General features: G+C 40.6%; 2 protein-coding genes across 8 annotated transcripts in view; one reads left to right on the top strand and one right to left on the bottom strand.

The window, feature by feature from the left end:
- smpd3 (sphingomyelin phosphodiesterase 3) overlaps positions 1-21,941 on the bottom strand; it is a 105,280-nt gene that overhangs the window by 47,818 nt on the left and 35,521 nt on the right. For 2 of the 3 annotated variants that reach the window (XM_087311044.1, XM_087311043.1), the window contains exon 2: positions 8,200-8,258. The exons of the other annotated variant lie outside the window; for it this stretch is intronic. The gene's annotated coding sequence lies outside the window, so the exon portion shown is untranslated. The remainder of the gene's footprint in view (positions 1-8,199; positions 8,259-21,941) is intronic. 3 annotated transcript variants of the gene reach the window in all.
- LOC147830826 (uncharacterized) lies at positions 4-6,826 on the top strand. Of its 5 annotated transcripts, XR_015526308.1 has the most exons (5): positions 4-3,980; positions 4,072-4,308; positions 4,690-4,944; positions 5,216-6,164; positions 6,245-6,826. XR_015526308.1 is itself a non-coding variant. In XM_087311947.1 (4 exons), exons 1-4 carry the CDS (start codon positions 2,916-2,918, stop codon positions 5,966-5,968), a joined length of 2,310 nt encoding a protein of 769 aa, XP_087168073.1. In that variant the 5' UTR covers positions 4-2,915; the 3' UTR covers positions 5,969-6,826. The 5 variants fall into 5 exon arrangements, 4 of the variants coding, with proteins under 4 accessions (XP_087168073.1, XP_087168074.1, XP_087168075.1 ...); XM_087311947.1 differs by having other exon boundaries at positions 5,216-6,826; XM_087311948.1 differs by lacking the exon at positions 4,072-4,308 and having other exon boundaries at positions 4-3,772; positions 4,482-5,025; positions 5,270-6,826.

Consider the following 21,941-nt stretch of genomic DNA (forward strand, 5'->3'; position numbering starts at 1 on the left):
CAGGTCGACGTGTGGTAGTTTGCAGCTGTGCATGCTGTATACATGCGCATTACCACACAAACACACATGTGTGACTGGGGGTTAGGCGAGCGTGTCTTTAGGTTAAGCTTGCATATTGCTGAGCAGCTTTCAGGTCGCACAATAACACACACACACAAACACACACACAATCACATAAAGCTTGCAAAATGATCCTGCTGTTATTTCATCGTCATAAAGACATGATGACAATGCTGAAAAAAATAGCAACATAATAGAATCCGTAATAGTTTGAATGGTTATAATGAAAATTACATTGGGTTTAATGGAAACTGTAATGGCCCTGTTGGTCAACAATGGTAATTCTTTGCCTTCTATTGGTGGCATGTAAAAATCAATAAATCCAAATGGAGTTTGTCCTTAAAACACACTAGAGACGGTTAAAATATTCTGATTAAAATTTGATGGTTTGTGTGTGTGTTTCTATTGTTATTATGGTGCAGTAATCACACATATTTTCCTGCAAAACTGTAAACTTTATCATAACTGAATCAGTCTCAGGTTTGATGATCTGGGCGAGCCCAGAAAAAACTTTTATTGCTCAAAAATAGCTGTTTAACACCTTAGGAGACATTAGATCCACTTTAATGCTTTATTTAACGGTGGAGTAAATGATATTAGCAGCTTTGGGACTGTTAGACACGCCCATTAATTTTAAATCTCCACCTACCTCGACTAAAATCATTCCTGATTCCGAATATGGGCACAAACAGAAAAAAATGAACTGTGTGGCACACCCCTAAAAACTCAGGTAGGCGGTAATAATGGCCAAAAATTGATACAATGCAGGATGGATTCTCTGTAAACCCTAGAGAGTGTTGTGCGTGAAAATCACAATAGATCAGCAGTTTCTGAAATACTCAGACCATCAACCATGCCACGTTCAAAATCACTTAAATCACCTTTCTTCCCCATTCTGATGCTTGGTTTTAACTGCAGCAGATCGTCTTGAACATGTCTACATGCCTAAATGCATTGATTTGCTGCCATGTGACCAGCTGATTAAAAATTGCGTTAGCAAGCAGTTGGACAGGTGTACCTAATAAAGTGGCCGGTGAGTGTATTTTTTATTTATTTTTTTTAATCATACTTTAAAATGTATAATTATATTAATTGGTTTTCATTTAAATTTTAGTAAACTAGATTTTTGTTTTTATTGATTTATTTGCTTTTTTTTTATTCATTTGTATTCATTACTGCTTTTTATTGAAATTAATCTCAGTGGAATAAACCGCCAACTAATCCAGCATATGTTTTACGCAGCAGATGCAAACATGCAAACTCCACACAAAAACGCCCACTGACCCAGCCAAGACTCAAACCAGCAACCTTCTTGCTGTGAGATGACAGTGCTAACCCCTGAGCCACCATGTTGCCACAGGGCAACATGTCTAAATCTAATTTCTAATCAAGTCAACAACAATGTAAAGTTTAAGCTTTTTTCTTATATTACTTTAAGCTATGTTTTAATGACCGACATCAACACTGGTTCATAAAGGGTTTTTACTTTCACATTCAATATTTGTTTCACCTTTTCGCCTCTTTCTAAAGTGTTGAAACAGTCGTCAATGTTTTCAGGAGACTTTATCTGATGTCTTCAACAACCAGCCTCTGCTCCGTCTGTTTCCTTTAAGAGAATGTGCTTAAATGCTAAACGTGTGCCTTCAATAACTTCCCTCCCAGAGTCAATATTGCTCCAGTACAAACCAGAAGCCTGATAATCAAGGCAATAAAGCAAACGAAAGCGAACACCAACAGGAAGTCTGTTTGTTCAGAAAAGCCTCAGCTATAGATCTGTTTAAACTCCAATGCTTCACCGCCTAATCGATACTGATCACAACTTTCCCCAAGAGAAAACAAAGAGACACTGAGAAATGTCACGTCGATGACTGGGACTGTTTACCAGCCAGTATTAAAGTATAATCAAAGAATCAGTTTTGTGGACACTGAGCTTATGTTTTAGGTATTTAAATATTTGATTTGGTTTATTTTATGCAGGTGAAGCTCACAAATGCAGAGGTCAAAAAATGTATTACACTAAATACAAATTCTGAAATTAAAATGTGTCAGGGTTCTGCCACTTTGGTCTTGTAAATTCTTGTTTTGGTGGCAGAGCTCTGACACTACTCCACGTCTGGTCCTGTTTCTGTCTCTGTGTGCGCGCGCGCGCCGTCGTGGGTGTACGCAGAGTGTGCGCGCTGCCACTTGATGTGGCCGCGCACGCTCTGCGTCCCTCAGACGCGCGCGCTCTTGTACTAGTGTTTGTGTTTGTTCTGTCAGCAGCGCGCTGCTTTATTCTCGGCGCCTCCGTCTAGTTGGTTTCAGTTTTGGTTGGCGCTGAGATGAAGCATGCGCGTTGCTTATGTGTGAGCGCACGGTAAGGTATTTATCTATCGTGTGCTCGTGTCTTGCGTCTCTTGTCAAAGCACGTGGCTTGGTGTTTACATTGTGGTCACGTGCTTTTGTCGTGTGCTTCAGTGTTGCGTTATGTGAGCGCATGGCTTGTATTGTCTCTCTGTGTCATGCGCTCTCCCGTCTATTGTCTAGTCCCACCCTCCTTGTTAACCCATATTTAGTTAATTGTGTTCACCTGTGTTTCAATTTACTTTTTTGCTTTATAATCCCCCTCATGTTTTCAGTCCTTTGTCAGTTCGTCGTCGATATTACCTTGTCTTGTTGTCTCCAGTCCTGTTTTGTCCTGCCAGCCCTGTCAAGTTTGTTTTTGCCTTTTTAATTCATGTTTTCCCCTTCGGGGTAGTTTTGTTTTGCCTTTTATTTTTATTTGTAGTTTATAATAAATATTCCTTCATTTTTCTGCAATTGGGTCTGCACTCCTTTTTTTCCCTCTCCGACCGTGACAGTACGAACTGACCAAAATGAGGACCCAGCAGAAGGATGACTCCTTCCTCAGACACATGCCACAGCTTCTCCGTCTGCATGCGCTGCGGCAACATGGCTCTGAGCTAAAGGAGTTTGCGGAGAGGTTCCGTATGGCAGCAGAGGGGCTTGGGTTCAATGACTGGGCTCTTTTGAATCTCCTGAACTTCGCTCTTGATAAACCCCTCTATCCTCTGCAGATACAGAGATTGGTGGGCTACTCGTACAAACAGTTTGTGGACCATATGGTTAATCAAGTTGCCCATGAATGTCGTCAGGAGAGAATCTGCTCTGTTCTTCCACCAACAGACCAACCTGAACCCAGCTCACTGCTGCCTCCCACAGAGAAGAGGAAACTGAGGAGGAGGAACAGGTCTTCCTCTATTGTTACCCCTCTATTGGTGACGGAACCTGCTGCAGCCCACCCAGCTACAACACTGGCTGCAGCATCACCCAGTGAAGCACCCGCAACAGACACTGCATCAGTCCAGCAGGCAGTGGAGTATGCTGCAGTGTCTGAAGAGGGGGCCAGCTTCCCGCCACCCAGACCAAGGAAGCGTCGGAGGAGAAAGGGCTCCTCCACCACAACGGCTCCAGCCCCTGAGCGCCCTCCAGTGTCGGCTCCAGCCCCTGAGCGCCCTCCAGTGTCGGCTCCAGCCCCTGAGCGCCCTCCAGTGTCGGCTCCAGCCCCTGAGCGCCCTCCAGTGTCGGCTCCAGCCCCTGAGCGCCCTCCAGTGTCGGCTCCAGCCCCTGAGCGCCCTCCAGTGTCGGCTCCAGCCCCTGAGCGCCCTCCAGTGTCGGCTCCAGCCCCTGAGCGCCCTCCAGTGTCGGCTCCAGCCCCTGAGCGCCCTCCAGTGTCGGCTCCAGCCCCTGAGCGCCCTCCAGTGTCGGCTCCAGCCCCTGAGCGCCCTCCAGTGTCGGCTCCAGCCCCTGAGCGCCCTCCAGTGTCGGCTCCAGCCCCTGAGCGCCCTCCAGTGTCGGCTCCAGCCCCTGAGCGCCCTCCAGTGTCGGCTCCAGCCCCTGAGCGCCCTCCAGTGTCGGCTCCAGCCCCTGAGCGCCCTCCAGTGTCGGCTCCAGCCCCTGAGCGCCCTCCAGTGTCGGCTCCAGCCCCTGAGCGCCCTCCAGTGTCGGCTCCTGCCCCTGAGCGCCCTCCAGTGTCGGCTCCTGCCCCTGAGCGTCCCTCAGTGCCGGTCCCAGTCCGGCTCCTTGCCCTGCCGGCGCCACCCAGACGTCTTGCCCAGCCGGCCCCAGCCCGGCTCCTTGCCCTGCCGGCGCCACCCAGACGTCTTGCCCAGCCGGCCCCAGCCCGGCTCCTTGCCCTGCCGGCGCCACCCAGACGTCTTGCCCAGCCGGCCCCAGCCCGGCTCCTTGCCCTGCCGGCGCCACCCAGACGTCTTGCCCAGCCGGCCCCAGCCCGGCTCCTTGCCCTGCCGGCGCCACCCAGACGTCTTGCCCAGCCGGCCCCAGCCCGGCTCCTTGCCCTGCCGGCGCCACCCAGACGTCTTGCCCAGCCGGCCCCAGCCCGGCTCCTTGCCCTGCCGGCGCCACCCAGACGTCTTGCCCAGCCGGCCCCAGCCCGGCTCCTTGTCTTGCCCAGCCGGCCCCAGCCCGGCTCCTTGCCCTGCCGGCGCCACCCAGACGTCTTGCCCAGCCGGCCCCAGCCCGGCTCCTTGCCCTGCCGGCGCCACCCAGACGTCTCGCCCTGCCGGCGCCACCCAGACGTCTCGCCCTGCCGGCGCCACCCAGACGTCTCGCCCTGCCGGCGCCACCCAGACGTCTCGCCCTGCCGGCGCCACCCAGACGTCTCGCCCTGCCGGCACCAGCCCGGCTCCTTGCCCTGCCGGCGCCACCCAGACGTCTCGCCCAGCCGGCCCCAGCCCGGCTCCTTGCCCTGCCGGCGCCACCCAGACGTCTCGCCCTTCCGGCGCCACCCAGACGTCTTGCCCAGCCGGCCCCAGCCCGGTCCCTTGCCCTGCCGGCACCACCCAGACGTCTTGCCCTGCCGGCCCCAGCCCGGCTCCTTGCCCTGCCGGCACCACCCAGACGTCTTGCCCAGCCGGCACCAGCCCGGCTCCTTGCCCTGCCGGCACCAGCCCGGCTCCTTGCCCTGCCGGCACCAGCCCGGCTCCTTGCCCTGCCGGCACCAGCCCGGCTCCTTGCCCTGCCGGCACCAGCCCGGCTCCTTGCCCTGCCGGCGCCACCCAGACGTCTCGCCCTGCCGGCGCCACCCAGACGTCTCGCCCTGCCGGCGCCACCCAGACGTCTCGCCCTGCCGGCGCCACCCAGACGTCTCGCCCAGCCGGCGCCACCCAGACGTCTCGCCCAGCCGGCGCCACCCAGACGTCTCGCCCAGCCGGCGCCACCCAGACGTCTCGCCCAGCCGGCGCCACCCAGACGTCTCGCCCAGCCGGCGCCACCCAGACGTCTCGCCCAGCCGGCGCCACCCAGACGTCTCGCCCAGCCGGCGCCACCCAGACGTCTCGCCCAGCCGGCGCCACCCAGACGTCTCGCCCAGCCGGCGCCACCCAGACGTCTCGCCCAGCCGGCGCCACCCAGACGTCTCGCCCAGCCGGCGCCACCCAGACGTCTCGCCCAGCCGGCCCCAGCTCGGCTCCCTGCCCTGCCGGCGCCACCCAGACGTCTCGCCCTGCCGGTCCCAGCCCGGCGCCTCGCCCTGCCGGCTCCCCTCTGGTCTCCAGCCCTGCCGGCTCCCCTCTGGTCTCCAGCCCTGCCGGCTCCCCTCTGGTCTCCAGCCCAGCCGGCTCCCCACCAACCTCCTGCCTTGTCTCCCCTGATAGACTCTCCCTGGGTCGTCCCTCCTGCTCCTCCCTGGTGTTCCCTCCCTGCACCCTGGACGGACCCTCCGGCTCCACCCTGGCTCCCTGCCGGGGCCCCCGACCCACTGAATCCACCCTTGACTGTCCCTCCTGATCCTCCCTGGTCTTGCCCTCCCATCCCTCCCTTGTTTGTCTTGTTGAGTCCGGCTTGGCTTCCCTCCCTCCCCCCCTTCATGTCGTCTTGCCTGTTCACCCCCCTGTCTTGTGTCTGTTGATGTTGCCTGTTTTGTTGTCTTGTATTGTTTTTTGTCTGTCTTGTACCTTGTTGGATGTTCCCTTTAGGGACGCCAGGTGGCGTCCCTTTTGGGGGGGGCTAGTGTCAGGGTTCTGCCACTTTGGTCTTGTAAATTCTTGTTTTGGTGGCAGAGCTCTGACACTACTCCACGTCTGGTCCTGTTTCTGTCTCTGTGTGTGCGCGCGCGCTGTCGTGGGTGTACGCAGAGTGTGCGCGCTGCCACTTGATGTGGCCGCGCACGCTCTGCGTCCCTCAGACGCGCGCGCTCTTGTACTAGTGTTTGTGTTTGTTCTGTCAGCAGCGCGCTGCTTTATTCTCGGCGCCTCCGTCTAGTTGGTTTCAGTTTTGGTTGGCGCTGAGATGAAGCATGCGCGTTGCTTATGTGTGAGCGCACGGTAAGGTATTTATCTATCGTGTGCTCGTGTCTTGCGTCTCTTGTCAAAGCACGTGGCTTGGTGTTTACATTGTGGTCACGTGCTTTTGTCGTGTGCTTCAGTGTTGCGTTATGTGAGCGCATGGCTTGTATTGTCTCTCTGTGTCATGCGCTCTCCCGTCTATTGTCTAGTCCCACCCTCCTTGTTAACCCATATTTAGTTAATTGTGTTCACCTGTGTTTCAATTTACTTTTTTGCTTTATAATCCCCCTCATGTTTTCAGTCCTTTGTCAGTTCGTCGTCGATATTACCTTGTCTTGTTGTCTCCAGTCCTGTTTTGTCCTGCCAGCCCTGTCAAGTTTGTTTTTGCCTTTTTAATTCATGTTTTCCCCTTCGGGGTAGTTTTGTTTTGCCTTTTATTTTTATTTGTAGTTTATAATAAATATTCCTTCATTTTTCTGCAATTGGGTCTGCACTCCTTTTTTTCCCTCTCCGACCGTGACAAAATGAGATTAATTCAGAGATATGCATTCATTTTTCTTCGGCGGAATGAACCGCCAATTTATCCAGCGTATGTTTTACACAGTGAATGCCCTTCCAGCTGCAACCCAGTACTGGGAAACATCCTTTTTATAATTTTCAAGTCACCTATAGTGCATGTAGGAAACCCACACGAACAGGGAGAAAACATGCAAACACTGAACCAGTGACCTTGTTGTAAGGTGACAGTGCTAACCACTGAGCCACCGCATCGCCTAAAAAATGTTTTTTGTACATATAAAATAATTAATTTAAATTAATGAATTGAAATAATTTAAACAAGACAATGTTAGATCAGCATCTCCACGCCAGATGAGTAAGAACCAGCCCCAGACGCCAGAAAATGTCCATTTCTCCAGGTTTCTGGACAACCAGTCAGTAGAGTTTCCAATACCCAAACCTGTTAACCAGTATTCAACTGAATTAACAGTCTCCTATCAATATAGGAGTTGACTGAGAAAACTCAAGAGGATCAGAAAAATGAGATGAAGTGTTAAAGAAAGTGAGTTTATTGAATAATCTTCGTGTGACCAGGATAAATCCAACAAGTGTTGATATGCCACATGGAAATTTACTGCTTCACATTGTCCAGAGACAATACAAACCTTGAAATGGAGACATTATCTTATCTCTTAAAAACAAGTGTTGCTTGAATCTAGAGTCATAAGATTATAACAATATGAAAAAATGGAAATAAGGATATAGCATTAATTATAGAACAATAATAATAATAAAATATAAAAACAAAATCAATGGACAAATAATAATTAATAATAATCAAATCATTAATTAATGATCAAAAAAGGATATAATGATAATCATAAAAATGACTAATGATTATATATTTAAATAAAAAAATAAATGAATATAAACAAATGAAAATAAAACACAACACAACACAAATGAAGGGTTGCTTTCTTGAAACCACACACACATAAGTTTGCTACAAGGATTCTCAGATCCGTAGTTAGATTCTTCAACAATTAAACTAAATGAAATAAACTTAAACCAATAACATAACAACATAATGCGAATTTGTCTGAAAAGTATGGAAGGCCTTTTTACTATTAATAAATACACAAACAAACAAACAAATAAATAAATAAATTTAAAAAAATTAATTCCAAACTTTTCAGATTTTTTCCCTCACAAATATTTTCCCATTTTGAATTTACAAATTGTACTTTGTATAAACTATAAACTTGCAATTGCGCTCATAATTTTTAATTTTAATTTTTAAGAAAAAAAAAGTATATTGTTAACTCACAGTTGTGTCTTTATATCTATATCAAATCACAATTCTGAGATGTAAAGTCCACTTTTCTGGGTTTCTCAGTAGCGGAAGTCGTAAATGTCCTAAATTACAGTAAATGTGAGAGTAATATATATATATATATATATATATATATATATATATATATATATATATATATATATATATATATATATATATATATATATATATATATATATATATATATATATATATATATATATATATATATATATATATATATATATATATATATTACAATCCTATTAGTTAAAGTAATAAAAGAAAAAGTCCACAATGGTGTTATCAAGACTTTCAGAAAAGGAGAAAAATTGTCTGTGACTGATAACGACAGCCAGAAGAGAGAACAAAGTCAAATTTACTGTACTGCCCCATAGACACTTGCTGCGTTCCAATTCGCATACTATCCATCCTAAATTGTATTCGAAAATAGAATTAGTATGTCCCAAACAAGAGTATGCTAAAAAGAGTATCCCCAAGTTTCCTGGATGGTTTTCTATTTCCGCAAAAAAATTTGAAGTGTAGAACCGTCTATCCGCTTGTTAAGTGTGACGTTATGCAAAGTGGCTTCTGGGTCCAAGCGCTCTATTCAACTGAATGGGGAGATTCATTAAATGGTAATAATAAACGTTTACAAAGCGATTTATCACTTTCGAAAGTCACGATCGCAATATATATGTCCATGCCCAATATTCGATGGCCAGAAAGTGAGTCATTTTTATAAATTGTTAAAATGTTGGTATTTGTTATGCAGCAAGCCCAGAGATTGTTGTGTACACTATGACTTTATGTAAAATTAACTTTAATGTGTGATATGAATAAAAAGTGATAATAAACGAATGATTTCTCCACTCAAGTGAATGGCGGCTTGGACCCGGAAACAGTATTACGTACGTCACAAACACGTCACCACTTAACAAGCGGATACTCTAATTGCTGATATTGCCCACATTTCATTGCAGGTTGGACATGAATTTGATTACAACTACAAACTCGGGTAAAAAGTGTCAAACAAACTACGAACATGGCGAACATGCGAGACAAACCCGTCAAGTGTAAAGTTGTTTGAATGACTATTAATCAATATCTAGCCAACTTGAACATATTTAAACTGCATTTTCGGTGTTTTATGTCATCTGCAACAACAATGTGAACTTAAATAAAGATATGTTTGGACATTAACTACTGAATGCAAATTATTATTAAAGACCTGAAGAGATTTCTCTGCATGAAAGACTCGCAAGTTACAGATTAAGAGACAGCTGAATCTCCAATAAGGTAGGTAATTAAATATGACAGAAATGTGGATGATGTGTCGAGAAGATTGACAGGTGACATAACTAAGCAACAAAACCATCTGTTAATGAGGAAGTAGTAGGTCTGAAAGCTGGCATACTTTTCTGTTACACACTCAAAACTATTTACCAAAAAAAGTACATACCTTTATGGTCTGTTTCACCTTCATCAGGCTTACATTTTCACTCCCAAAAGAGTACCAATAATAATTAAACATGGTAGTTTGTTTATCTTTTAGGCTGCTGAAAGTATAATTTGCTTCTTTGTTTTTTCGGCTTCTCTGTTTTTTCGCGCTTCACTCTCACGTTTGTCCGTTTCTGAAAGGATCGGGTGTCAAAATCACGTGCATGTTATTAACATCAGCTCAAAAAGTTTGTTATTTAAAATATAGATCCGCTGCAAGCGCAAACAAGAAAACCGCTTTAGACGGCCTTGTAAACAACTACAGGGCACATGGTAGATTCTGCTCTTCTTCTTGGCTTTGTGGCTGTTCAAGAAGAAGACAGAATTTGTTTAAGCTTGGGTCAAACATGGATTGTTATTATATGTATATATTATTAAGGTTTAATGTCTCGGCTGTGTATTTAAAAAAGGTGCTTCCTTTATTTTTATTCTCCTAGCTTGTGCACGAGCGAGTGATGTATCTCTGTACACCAATAGCGTTCATCTGTGTGTCTCGCTCCACCTTTTGGTACCTTTTTGTTGTGCGAAGTAGCCCTTCGAAAGGGTCACAAAAAGTGGTACTGTATGATTCGCTTTTTGGTATTGTTGACAGTGGAAAGGGCCATAAAAGCTACCGAACTGTACCGTACCATCCCGTACCCCTCAGTGGAAATGGACCAATAGGGCACAGTATAAGTATGTGAGGGTCGACACAGTGGTGCAGTAGGTAGAGCTGTCGACTCACAGCAAGAAGGTTGCTGGTTCGAGCCTCGGCTAAGTTGGCGTTTGTGTGAAGTTTGCATGTTCGTCCCGTGTTCTCGTAGGTTGTTTTCTCTGCTCCGGTTTCCCCACAAATCCAAAGACAAGATACAGGTGAATTGGGTAAGCTAAGTTGTCCGTGGTGTATGTGCGTGGATGAGTGTGTATGGATGTTTCCCAGTGATGGGTTGGGCATCCGCTGTGTAAAACTTGTGCTGGATAAGTTGGCGGTTCATTCTGCTGTGGTGACCCCAGATTAATAAATGGACTAAGCCAAAAAGAAAATGAGTGAATGAATGAATAAATAAATGAATGAATGAATGAATAAATAAGTATGTGAATTGGGATGCAGAACTGCATTTCAAACGTCTCGCACAAGTGGTAATTCCATTTTTGTAATTTGATGCAAAGATAATAGAATACATAAATTAATAGCTATAAACACACATACGTTTAAAAAATGGAAATATTAAAAACTTTCAAGGATTAAGGTGCTAATAACCATTAAAGGTGTCATTACAGTGTCGTGAAAAGGGTCCATTGTGAAATACACAAAAAAAGGAAAAGGAAATGCAATATAAAAAATCCCAATTACCTTTTACTTTACATGGCAGAAAAATCTTCCAGAGAAAACTGCTGAATGAATGTGTATGTATGAACGGCCTCTCTATGAACTCTGACACTGATTCACTCGCTTGTGTTTGTGTGCGTGTGATGAAGAGACTGATACTGTAAGTGTGCGTGAGGTGCTGGTTTTCTTTATCGTAACTTCAGAGATGGAAGTGAACTCATCAGCAGAGCTGTGCCACTTTTCTATTGCTTCATTATTAATGGAGTTGAGTACAGGAGAAAGATAAAGGCAGGAAGAAACTGCTGGAAACATGATCCATACACATATTTGACTTCGCTCTTTCACAGAATCAAAAAGGATACCTTAATACAAAATATTGTGACAAACGCGCAGCCCCTGAGGTGCTCATATTACTTTTATGTCAGGTTTATCTATCCCATCTTTTAATTTCCTGTGGAACTTCAGCTGGTGTGTGTGTGTGTGTGTGTGTGTGTGCGTGCAGCAGAGCAGGCGAGTGACACTGCACTGAACACACTCAAGGGAGTTTGTTGCTATAGCGACGCTGCACTCACTCATGAACAGAACTGCTGTTGTCTATCAGTCTGGTCAATGCCCCTTTACACACATACACACGCGCACGCACGCACGCACGCACGCACGCACGCACGCACGCACACACACACACACACACAGTATTAAATCAATCCTAATTAATCTATCTAATCCTACAGTCTAAATAGAGTAAATTTAATACCTTCATACAATAAAAGAAAGGTAATGTAAATTAAATTTTAAAAAAATTATTATATAAAATTAAAAAAAATACAAATAATAAAATAAAATAAAAATAAATAAATAATAATATAAAATACCAAACATGAATTATGGAATATCAATAATGATGGCACACAAACAAGTCTACTATAATTGATGCAATTTTACCATGGTATTCATAAAATACTATTTAGAAAACATTGTACGTTCACCATAGTGCCTGCAAAATAAAATTTAATTTAATTAAAAAATTAATAAAATGAAATGAAATAAAATAATAATAATAATAATAATAACATTAAATAACATTAAAAATACAAAAATAAAATAATTAAATAATCAACAAAATAAAATAAAAAAATAAAAATATTATTAAAAAAATAAAATAAAATAAAATACCAAACATAACTTATTGAATAAAGGGGCGAGGCAGTGGTGCAGTAAGTAGTGCTGTCGCCTCACAGCAAGAAGTTGCTGTAGTTGGCGTTTCTGTGTGGAGTTCTGTGCATGTTCTCCCACTGCCTTCGCGTGGGTTTCCTCCGGGTGCTCCGGTTTCCCCCACAGTCCAAAGACATGTGGACAGGTGAATTGGGTAGGCTAAATTGTCCGTTGTGAATATGTGTGTGGATGTTTCCCAGAAATGGGTTGTGGCTGGAAGGGCATGCGCTGCGTAAAAACTTGCTGGATAAGTTGGTGGTTCATTCTGCTGTGGCGACCCCGGATTAATAAAGGGACTAAGCCGACAAGAAAATGAATGAATGAACTTATTGAATAACAATAATAATGGCACAGAAACAAGTCTACTATAACGGACGCAATTTTACCATGGTGTTCATACAATTTTTTAAAAAACTATTACTATTAAAAAACATGGTACTTCCACCATAGTACCTGCAAAATAAAACAAAATAAAATAAAAAATGTAATAAAATAATATAATAAGATAAAATCTAATAAAATAAATAAAAACAAAATAAAATAGTCACTATAGTGCATGTCCAATAAGCAAGACACTATCACCGTGGTACAAACATAAATCCATACATTAATACCCACACACCCATCAATACACACGCACACACATAAATAAACAAGTAAATAAATAAACAAAATCTAAATCATATATTAGATGTGGTGTAATATTTGAGCATTACTCCTGCAATAAACCTTAAACCCTCTGAATATTGCAGTAACACCAATACGCCCTCACTGGAGCTGCTAAACTGTGCTCGGAGTGTGTAGTTTTCTGGCCTACACTTACTATAATTGAAAACCACGCAGGAGCGTCGAGGGACAGCAATCAGCAGACAAGTGTCTTAAAGCCCATGATAACAACACTTGCTGTGTAAGGTGTTAATGAACGCGCCCGCTCAATATATTACACCACTGAAATGAGACCAGGAGATCCGGCCTCTCTCTCGAGGATTTGCTGAATGACTATCAAATATGAGGTAATTGCAGAGGCAAAATGTCTGTGATATAATTTAATCCGTCAACAGATCAAAACTGCATCGCTCTGCAGCCTTGATGAGGTTCGTTTTCAGATGATAATCAATGTGATGCTTTGGCGGACGGATTATGACTTTCAGAGCATCAATAATGTGTCATTGATCAATGCAGGTGTAATCCTGACCAATCTGGCAACCAACAATTAGGTTATTATTATATATATATATATATATATATATATTTTTTTTTTTTTTTTTTTTTTACAGGTTTTAAAAAGATGTTCTTAAGCACTGTAATAATGAATGTTTTTACAGACATAAATTATACATAAATAATACTATTTGACTGTAATTATTCAAATATACAAACACACAATGTATATTTTTATTATTTATTTATTAATTATTATCAAGGATTTTTTCATCCATGATAAATAGCGGAGAATAAGGCATCTTAACTTATTGTAATATTCCAGAATTATGAAATGTGACGATAAACAATCTAACTTTAATGTTAATACATGTATGATTTTTAAATAATTTTTAAGATTACTTACATATATTACACAATCACAATTATATTACAGACGTTTACTGTAACTTTTATTGTAACTATAATATTTTAGATTTTTTATACGATTAATATAATATTTTTCTTATTTTTTATGAATCGTTACGAACCTATTTTAATAAACCCATATAATATAAAACTATATAAAATACATATTTATATTATTTTATAAAGGACCAAAATATTTAAAAATTTTAAACTATTAAAACACAGGGTATGTTCTTATTTTTATATCACTTATTTAAATAAAATAAAATAAATGAAAACAAAATAAAATTTCATTAATTTAAATAAAAATAAAATAAAATAATATTCTAACAAATTTGAATAAAAGTTGGAGTTAGTTAATATCTCTTCAGTTCCTTTTTTTAGCTAAAATCATTTAGCAGTAAGAAGCTACGATACAGTATATTGAGCTAAAGCTTAACTAAAAAATTAAATCGCAAATCAAATCAAAATATCTGTTAAAAATAAATCGCAATAAGATATTTTCCCTAAATCACACAGCCCTGTCTTTATTTATATTTAGATATAAAATACATATCTATATGGTATAAATTATATATAAATTTAAATATCTTTGCAAAAAAAAAGTTTTGTATGGTTTTGTTTTTGTGTATGTATGTGAATCAAATATACATAATAATTATATCTAATACACACACACACACACACACACACACACACACATTCAATAGCCCCCATTCACACATACAGACCTTTCCGAAAAATTACCGGCAATTGTGTTGAGTGAACAGGCCCTTTTTGAAAATACCAGTAAATTCGTTCCAGCTATTTTCCAGAAAGAAAAGTTGTAACATTACCAGTAAATTGCCACAACGCTGTGCTTTGTGAACACAGATTGCCGAAAAGAGCGCGTTCACGTTTAAGCCTGATTTATACTTCTGCGTCAAGTGACCGGCGTAACCCATAGCGCATGCAACGCGCGTAGCTGTGCATTTATACTTCTGCACTCTCTCTGTTGGTCTGCATTAACACTTCCGAAACGCTAGTTGGCAGTGAGGTGTTAATGTTCCTCTGTGTCAAGTTTCTTCGCATGTGTTTTGTTCTTTCTGAACGCTTCCGGGATGTACAAGTGGCACAAACTCACTCGTTTTAAGGCAGGAACCAGCGGACGTGCAAAAACTTTAACTTTGAGGTAAACACAAAACAAAACTTTGCTTCCGGAGCTCCTTCGCGGCACTCCACACTTGTAAACAATCGCTCCATTGGGTTCGCGCCGCTAGCACGGCTCTCATTTCCGCCCAGACTCGTCAGCGCTACCAAGCCAACCAATCACAGAGCTTGCACTACGCATCGTTGCGCCGTGTGATTACATTTTTTGAGAGGCGCACTTCAGCGACGCCGACGGCCACGGCGTAGGGCTATGCATCAGCGCCGTAGCATATGCGTGCGCTTGACGCAGAAGTATAAATCAGCTTTTAGAACACGCTGACATGAGACGTCTACTCCAGCCAATCAGAACACTCAGAAACATTTACATCCTAATAAGCGCTGATTATGAAAATAAACCTTTGAATATTTTAGCCAGACACATTTAGCTGCTAGATGTTAGTCAGACGTTTCTATGTTCCTTCTTAATGCCAAATGTTTAATAAACTATTGATAAAACCGATTGATAAACCGTTGTTTGTTTAGCTCTGCTTCAGTTGCCTGACGCATGTGCACATGAAGCACCTGGTGAGCACCAGCACACACAAATATTATGAACTTCTCACCATGCGAAAGCGTTTCTCTGTATGTTTTATTCAAAGTTGTTTACAGTACTTATCCATCTACAGAGTTTGTAATGTAGTCAAATGTTTACAAATACAAGGGCAGCCGTTCAGAGCTCATTTCTGGTTAATGATGTCAGAATTTACTGGTATCCTGGAATACATCTGTGAATAGTATTTTCTGGAAAAATTCCGTAACGTCTGTGCCTGTGTAAACATTGCTTTTTTTATTTACTTGTAAAGTCATTCCGGTAATTTTCCAGATATTTATTCCGGTGTGAAAGGAGCTATTATGTCAAAGCAAACTTTTATTTTGGATGCAATTATTAACCCAGCACTAATAGCATCACAATAAAAACATCATATAAAACAACATATAAATAATAATGTCCTTATATAAATTTTTTATTATTATATTGTAATAAAAATAGTTCAAATATTAAATTAAATATTAAATAACTATATAAAAAGCACTGGCCGAGTTGATTAATGAGCTTTACCTCATCATGGCAGATCTTTAAAGCATCTAAATGTAAAGAAGTCTTCGACTGAGCTGAATTACAGCCATTAGAGGAGCGATCATGACGATTATCTGTCCTCCAGTGAGGGTTTCTGACACCTGCACACACAAGGTGACTGGTGCTTTACTGTGTGTGCGTGTGTGTGGGCGAACGAGAGATTGAGTGGCATCAGGGGCAAGACAGACAGTAAGGGTTTGACTGAAGAAGTGCGTGGGTTTGCTGAGGAAAAGGTGCCATTAGATACGGCTGCATGTGCTCAATTCCTCGCACTGTTCATTTCTTTATATGTACTGCACACGGGAGTCCAGGACCACACGCAAAACTGATTAACATTTACACCTCAATATAAACTGTATTTGAGAACATTGAAGGAGATAAAAGAGAGAAAGAAAGAGAAAGAGAGAGAGAGAGAGAACTTGTGAACTGATGAGGACATTTTTAAGATTATGAACTATTTATAGGTCTTGATTGAAAATGTAAGCAGATTTGATTGAGTTTGACTATGGTAAGTCGTTTGTACAAAAGGTCAAAGCCAGAGCGCAGATCCTCTTAGATGTTCTTAAATTGTGGTGGAAAACAGGTTTTTATACAAATTATATGAATATATAATACACTTATAATGTTAATCTACACTGTAAGACAATCTTTATATTCGTTTCTGTATTTTGTCATTGACAAGTGTTTTCTGTTTATTTATGATTGTTAATTGCATTATGGGATGTTGATCTCTATGGGATGTTGAAAATTCAACTATAGGAGGGTGGGTTGGCCGATTGGCCGGTTGCCCAGTCAATCATTCAGCCAGTCTGACGGACGGTCGTTCGACAGCGGCCTCTTGTGGGTTTACGCGAGAATGTCGCGGGCGTGGACGGCGCTCGTGAGAGACGTTCGAGATGCGAAAAAGCTTGCACAGCGGCCTCTCGCGGATTCATGAAAACAGAACGTCCATGGGACTATGTTTTTAGAATGAGCCTGGGTTGCAATTTTAGCATACCTAATTCACCCGTACCGTATATGTCTTTGAACTGTGGGGGAAACCGAAGCACCTGGAGGAAACCCACGCAAACGCAGGGAGAACATGCAAACTCCACACAGAAACGCCAACAGACCCAGCCGAGGCTCGAACCAGCGACCTTCCTGCTGTAAGGTGACAGCACTAGCTACTGTGCCACTGTGTCGCCTGGGCTTAATATTGGCTAGATATATGACTTCAAAGTTGTTGTTTTTTTAAATAAAATATAACATTATGAAATACATTAACAAAAATAATAATTATATTAATGGGATATATTTCAGTAAAATAAATGTTAATATGATGAAATTTCTTTTAGAATTATTATTTTATTGAATAAAAAAATGTGGTTTCAATATAATTACAAAAAGTGTATTATTAACTAAAATACGTAAAAATATCTAAATAAAAATTATATAAATTATACATTTATACATGATGCATTTTTGCCCAGCACTAATACTTTCATTCATAAATCAAATTCTTAAATTACATTTTCAGTAAAAGTGATCATTAAAAACTACCAAATAAAAAACAAACAAATGAACATCAACATATTTTTTTTTTCATTGTACTGTTGCATTTGTCTTTCAATGAATTAAAGCTGCTATGCACAGATCCTCTGGTTTGTGTAATGACAGCAGAGGATTATGACGATGATTCAGTATTACCCATCATGCTCTCGGGCAACGGCCCATATGGGCCCCCCGTCTCTACAGGGCGTTTGCTCTAAATATACACTCAAATCTAGATCACGCTGGATCAATACTCCACTACACACACTTTCCACGACTACACGATTCATACTGTGTCTACCAAAGGAGCCATTCAATTCCTCCATGACATTTACTCAGTGGTCATTTACATCTGACGGTGACTTTCCCCATGTGAATACATGACCTGAAGTGACCCAAACCCAAACAAATTGCTTTTCAGATTGCTGTGGCTCAACACAAAGACAACTTGCAAATCAATAAACCCAGACTGATCTGCCTGCGGACGCACACATGTCAGCAAATGAAAACAAAGCATGCATGTGCAAACAAACACACACACACACACAAATACAAATGTATCACAATTTCAAATCTATACTCACTCGAGGTACAAATGTACTGTATAGCTATGATATGGATCGATTTGCTCTATATTGCTTAGGTTGACCACTAATATTTCTTTTTAGTATATTTCCAGTGGATTTAAAGGTACAGACACTTGAACCGAAAGAAGGGGATATCATGGCCCTTTAATCCAGCAGAATGTACTATTGTTTAAACAATATCCAATTTCTTGCACAGACATGATCTCAGTCTACCTTCAGGGGTATCCTCTTTATGTTTTTTGACTCTCAAAGTGCTGGCAGCTGTTGAATTGCATTTTATGAAAGACCAAGAAGCCCAGTTTCACCCCGAATCTTCTTTAATATAAAGTCGCCAGCATCTTGGAAAGCCCGAGAGTGAGTAAATTAACAGATCATTTTCATTTTCTGTCCTTTTAATGTGGTCATAGGCATTTTGAAGACAGATTGAAAATTGTGTACAGTCAGCACAGTATCATCCAAACATGAACAGGAAGGAAAACAAGCCACAATCAAACCTGTCATCCAAATGATCCCCAGCTCTGATGCAAATGAGTCATTTGCTTACTTTGTTCTTCCAATATTTTTTCCACAAAATGAGAAGCTAACATACACATGGTACTCTGACTGAAAGCCAACAGCCAATTATTTCTATGAGTAATAACTAGTTTGATAACATTATTATACAGTATATTAATACTGCTTCGGCTGTAGTGGAAAAAAACTGTTAAATATCCAATCTAGAATTGTATATATACAGCCAAAGTAAGCTGGCATAAAAAGCACACCCTATTATTATTTGCTTCCAAATTAATTACAATTAAAAGAAGCCAAGAATAAAGTATATTGGCTGATACTATAATTTCTTTGTATCTACATAAATTATCACAGGAATAAGTGTCGTGATGTAATAAAGGAATTCGATATGTACATATTTATATTTGTGTACTGTGAATAATATATATTAGAATATATATCTACCTTGATTCTGATGTCACAGTATTTTTACTTATAGTATAGTCATAATACAGGCCTAGAATAAATTAAAATAAAATAAAATAAAATAAAATAAAATAAAATAAAATAAAATAAAATTAAATTAAATTAAATTAAATTAAATTAAATTAAATTAAATTAAATTAAATTTAAAAATTAAAAAGTACATATATTATGGAATATCAATGATGATAGCACACAAATAATTCTGCACATACAGTACATAACTGATGTAATTATATCATGGTATTCATAAAATAACATTGACATGGTACATGTAAAAAAAACAACATGGTAGTCTTGCCATGGTACCTTAAAAAGTAAAATAAAATAAAATGAATATAATAAAACCAAATAAATATAAAATCTCATTGACATGGTGCATGTCAAAAGAACACAGTACCTGCTAAATAAAATAAGATAAAATAAAATAACAAATATTAAAATAAAATACAAATATGAAAATGAAATTAATCTAAATAAAATAAAAAACTAAATAAAAATAAATTAAGTTAAATTAAAAATAATTAAAATGATAAAATAATACAATTTAATAACTAAATAAAAATTTGAATAAAATAAAAAATAATAAAAAAAATAAATAAAAACTAAAATAAAAACTACGTAAAAATAAATAAAATAAATTAAAAATGAAATATTTTTTAAATAATAAAACAAAATAAATAATAAAATAATATTAAATTATATTATATTAAATTTAACTAAATAAAATTTTAAAAATTAAATAAAAAACAACATAAAAAATAAACAAAATAAATTTTAACAAAACAAAACAAAAATGCTACAGTGCATCTAATAAAAAAGCTGATCAAAATATAAAAAAATATAAAACAAATTCTACATTAAATAACTATCCATCATGAAGAATGTTGGTATATTTTGTAACAGAAACCAGACTGTAAATCGGGCAGAGACATTAATCTGAAAATAGCATGACTATAATCTTCCAAGGCTGAAATACTGGTCTAGAACTCCTCTGTGGTTTCTCAGTGTCTCAGTGAGTCCATCATGCGGTTTGATGTGTCTTGCTGAGAGCACCTGATCTTTCATGTCTTATTATTACATCACGAATACAGCAGATGAACAGAGCGAGACAGAAGCAGCCCAGCACATGACGGGAGGGGTGGAATGAGGAGCCAAACTAAACATACATGAACACAGCTGCCAGGGAAACCGCCTTAAAGGTCTCCTAAAGTACCTTCAAATGCGCAGCTTTGTTCAATGTGTGTCATCATTTAAACAGAAACGTGAAGAGATGGCCGGAAACATTTAGTAGCCCCCCCCCCCCCCTTTTTTTTTTAAATAGATAATAGTGCTTCATTATATAACAGCTTGGTCAGACAGAGATGTTTAAGGAAAGTGTATCTGACTTATGACATTCTTATAATGGTAATGTTGAATCTGGATAACCTTTTCTACACTTTAAAATACAGCATTTGGTGCAAGTCAAATCTGACGCTATGTTTTGTAGTCTCTGCGACTTATGCTTATGATGCACTCTTTGCTGTCATGTCTCTGGACCAGAGCAGACAGTTCACATGACACTAACATTAACTATTTTTATTCAACAACAATGGAAAGCATATTTTTACTAATGGCCCATGTCCACTGAGTGGTATGGTACAGTACGGTACAGTTCGGTATGCTGTTATTGTTTCCTCTGTCAAAGGATACCTAAAAGCAAACCGTACAGTAACACTTTTTGGGTACCCTCTCCAAAGGGTACCAAAAGGCAGAGCTAGACGCGCAACTGGATGCTATTGGTTAACAGAGATACGTCACTCACAGAAGCAGGAGAATGAAAACAAAGGAACTGCCATTTTTAAATACACAGCTAAGACATGACGTGGTAAAAATATATACATATAATAACAAGCCATGGTCGACCCGAGCTCAAACAAACCTTGTTGTCGTCTTGATTAATAGCCACAGAGCCAAGAAGAACAAAATCTGCTGTGTCATGTTGTTGTTTTACGAGCCTATCTAAAAGTGTGAGCAGTTTCACTTTCTCCAGAGAGCTTGCCGCACGTCTACATTTGAAATAACGAACTTCTTAAGCTCATATTAATAACGTGTGCGTAATTATTGAAGTGCTTCTGACATACGATCCTTGCAGAAAGGGACCAATGTGAGCAGTGGCGCCCACACAAAAGAATGGAGGGTTATACCAGTGATTCACTCCGAGCTCTTCAACTTAGTCTTTGGAGGTCACATTTGGTATCTGAGCTAAACCAGTTATCGAAGTGCAGAGGACTATTTAAATGGTGGCCATTCGTAACTTTTTTCTCATGGTAATTCATAACGTTTAAACTAGTGGCTAATTCTTGTGAATTCGTACGATCTTGTTTGTGCAATTTAGTAAGATTTGCCGGTTGGGTTTAGGGATAGGGTTGGGTGCAAGTACGACTGAACTTGTACGAATTTATACAAATTAGCCACTAAACTGACAAAAAAGTAAAGTAGTTAAGTTTCCTCGTCAGATCAGGCTGAAAAAACTTATATGAGTGTGCTCCATGCAGGTGAGTGGGCTTGACAAACCACCTGTAGGATACACTCTTTCCCAACATAGGCTCATTCTGAAAACATAACCCTACATACATTTCTGGAGATCGCAAATTATGTAGCCAGAAGTACATATGGCTTCATTTTGTCTTTAAAACAAACGCTACGAGGTGGTATGACGTTGTATCTTTTCGCGATTACCAGCTGACCGCTTAACTACATATGGACGGCTTTCCCGCTGTTACCAGTTTGTCCAGTTAGCTTGCCATGTACGTCAATAGACTTGAGATGCAGAGAG

Source organism: Danio rerio, chromosome 25, assembly GCF_052040795.2.
Source record: "Danio rerio strain M-AB ecotype USA chromosome 25, GRCz13ab, whole genome shotgun sequence".
In the NCBI taxonomy this organism is placed as follows: Eukaryota; Metazoa; Chordata; class Actinopteri; order Cypriniformes; family Danionidae; genus Danio; species Danio rerio.

Excerpts from the sequence above, each read along its gene's own strand:
- LOC147830826 (XM_087311946.1), top strand. The coding sequence starts at position 2,916 with ATGAGGACCCAGCAGAAGGATGACTCCTTCCTCAGACACATGCCACAG. Across the intron at positions 3,953-4,319 it reads GCCCCTGAGCGCCCTCCAGT|CCGGCCCCAGCCCGGCTCCT; the intron begins GTCGGCTCCAGC and ends CGTCTTGCCCAG.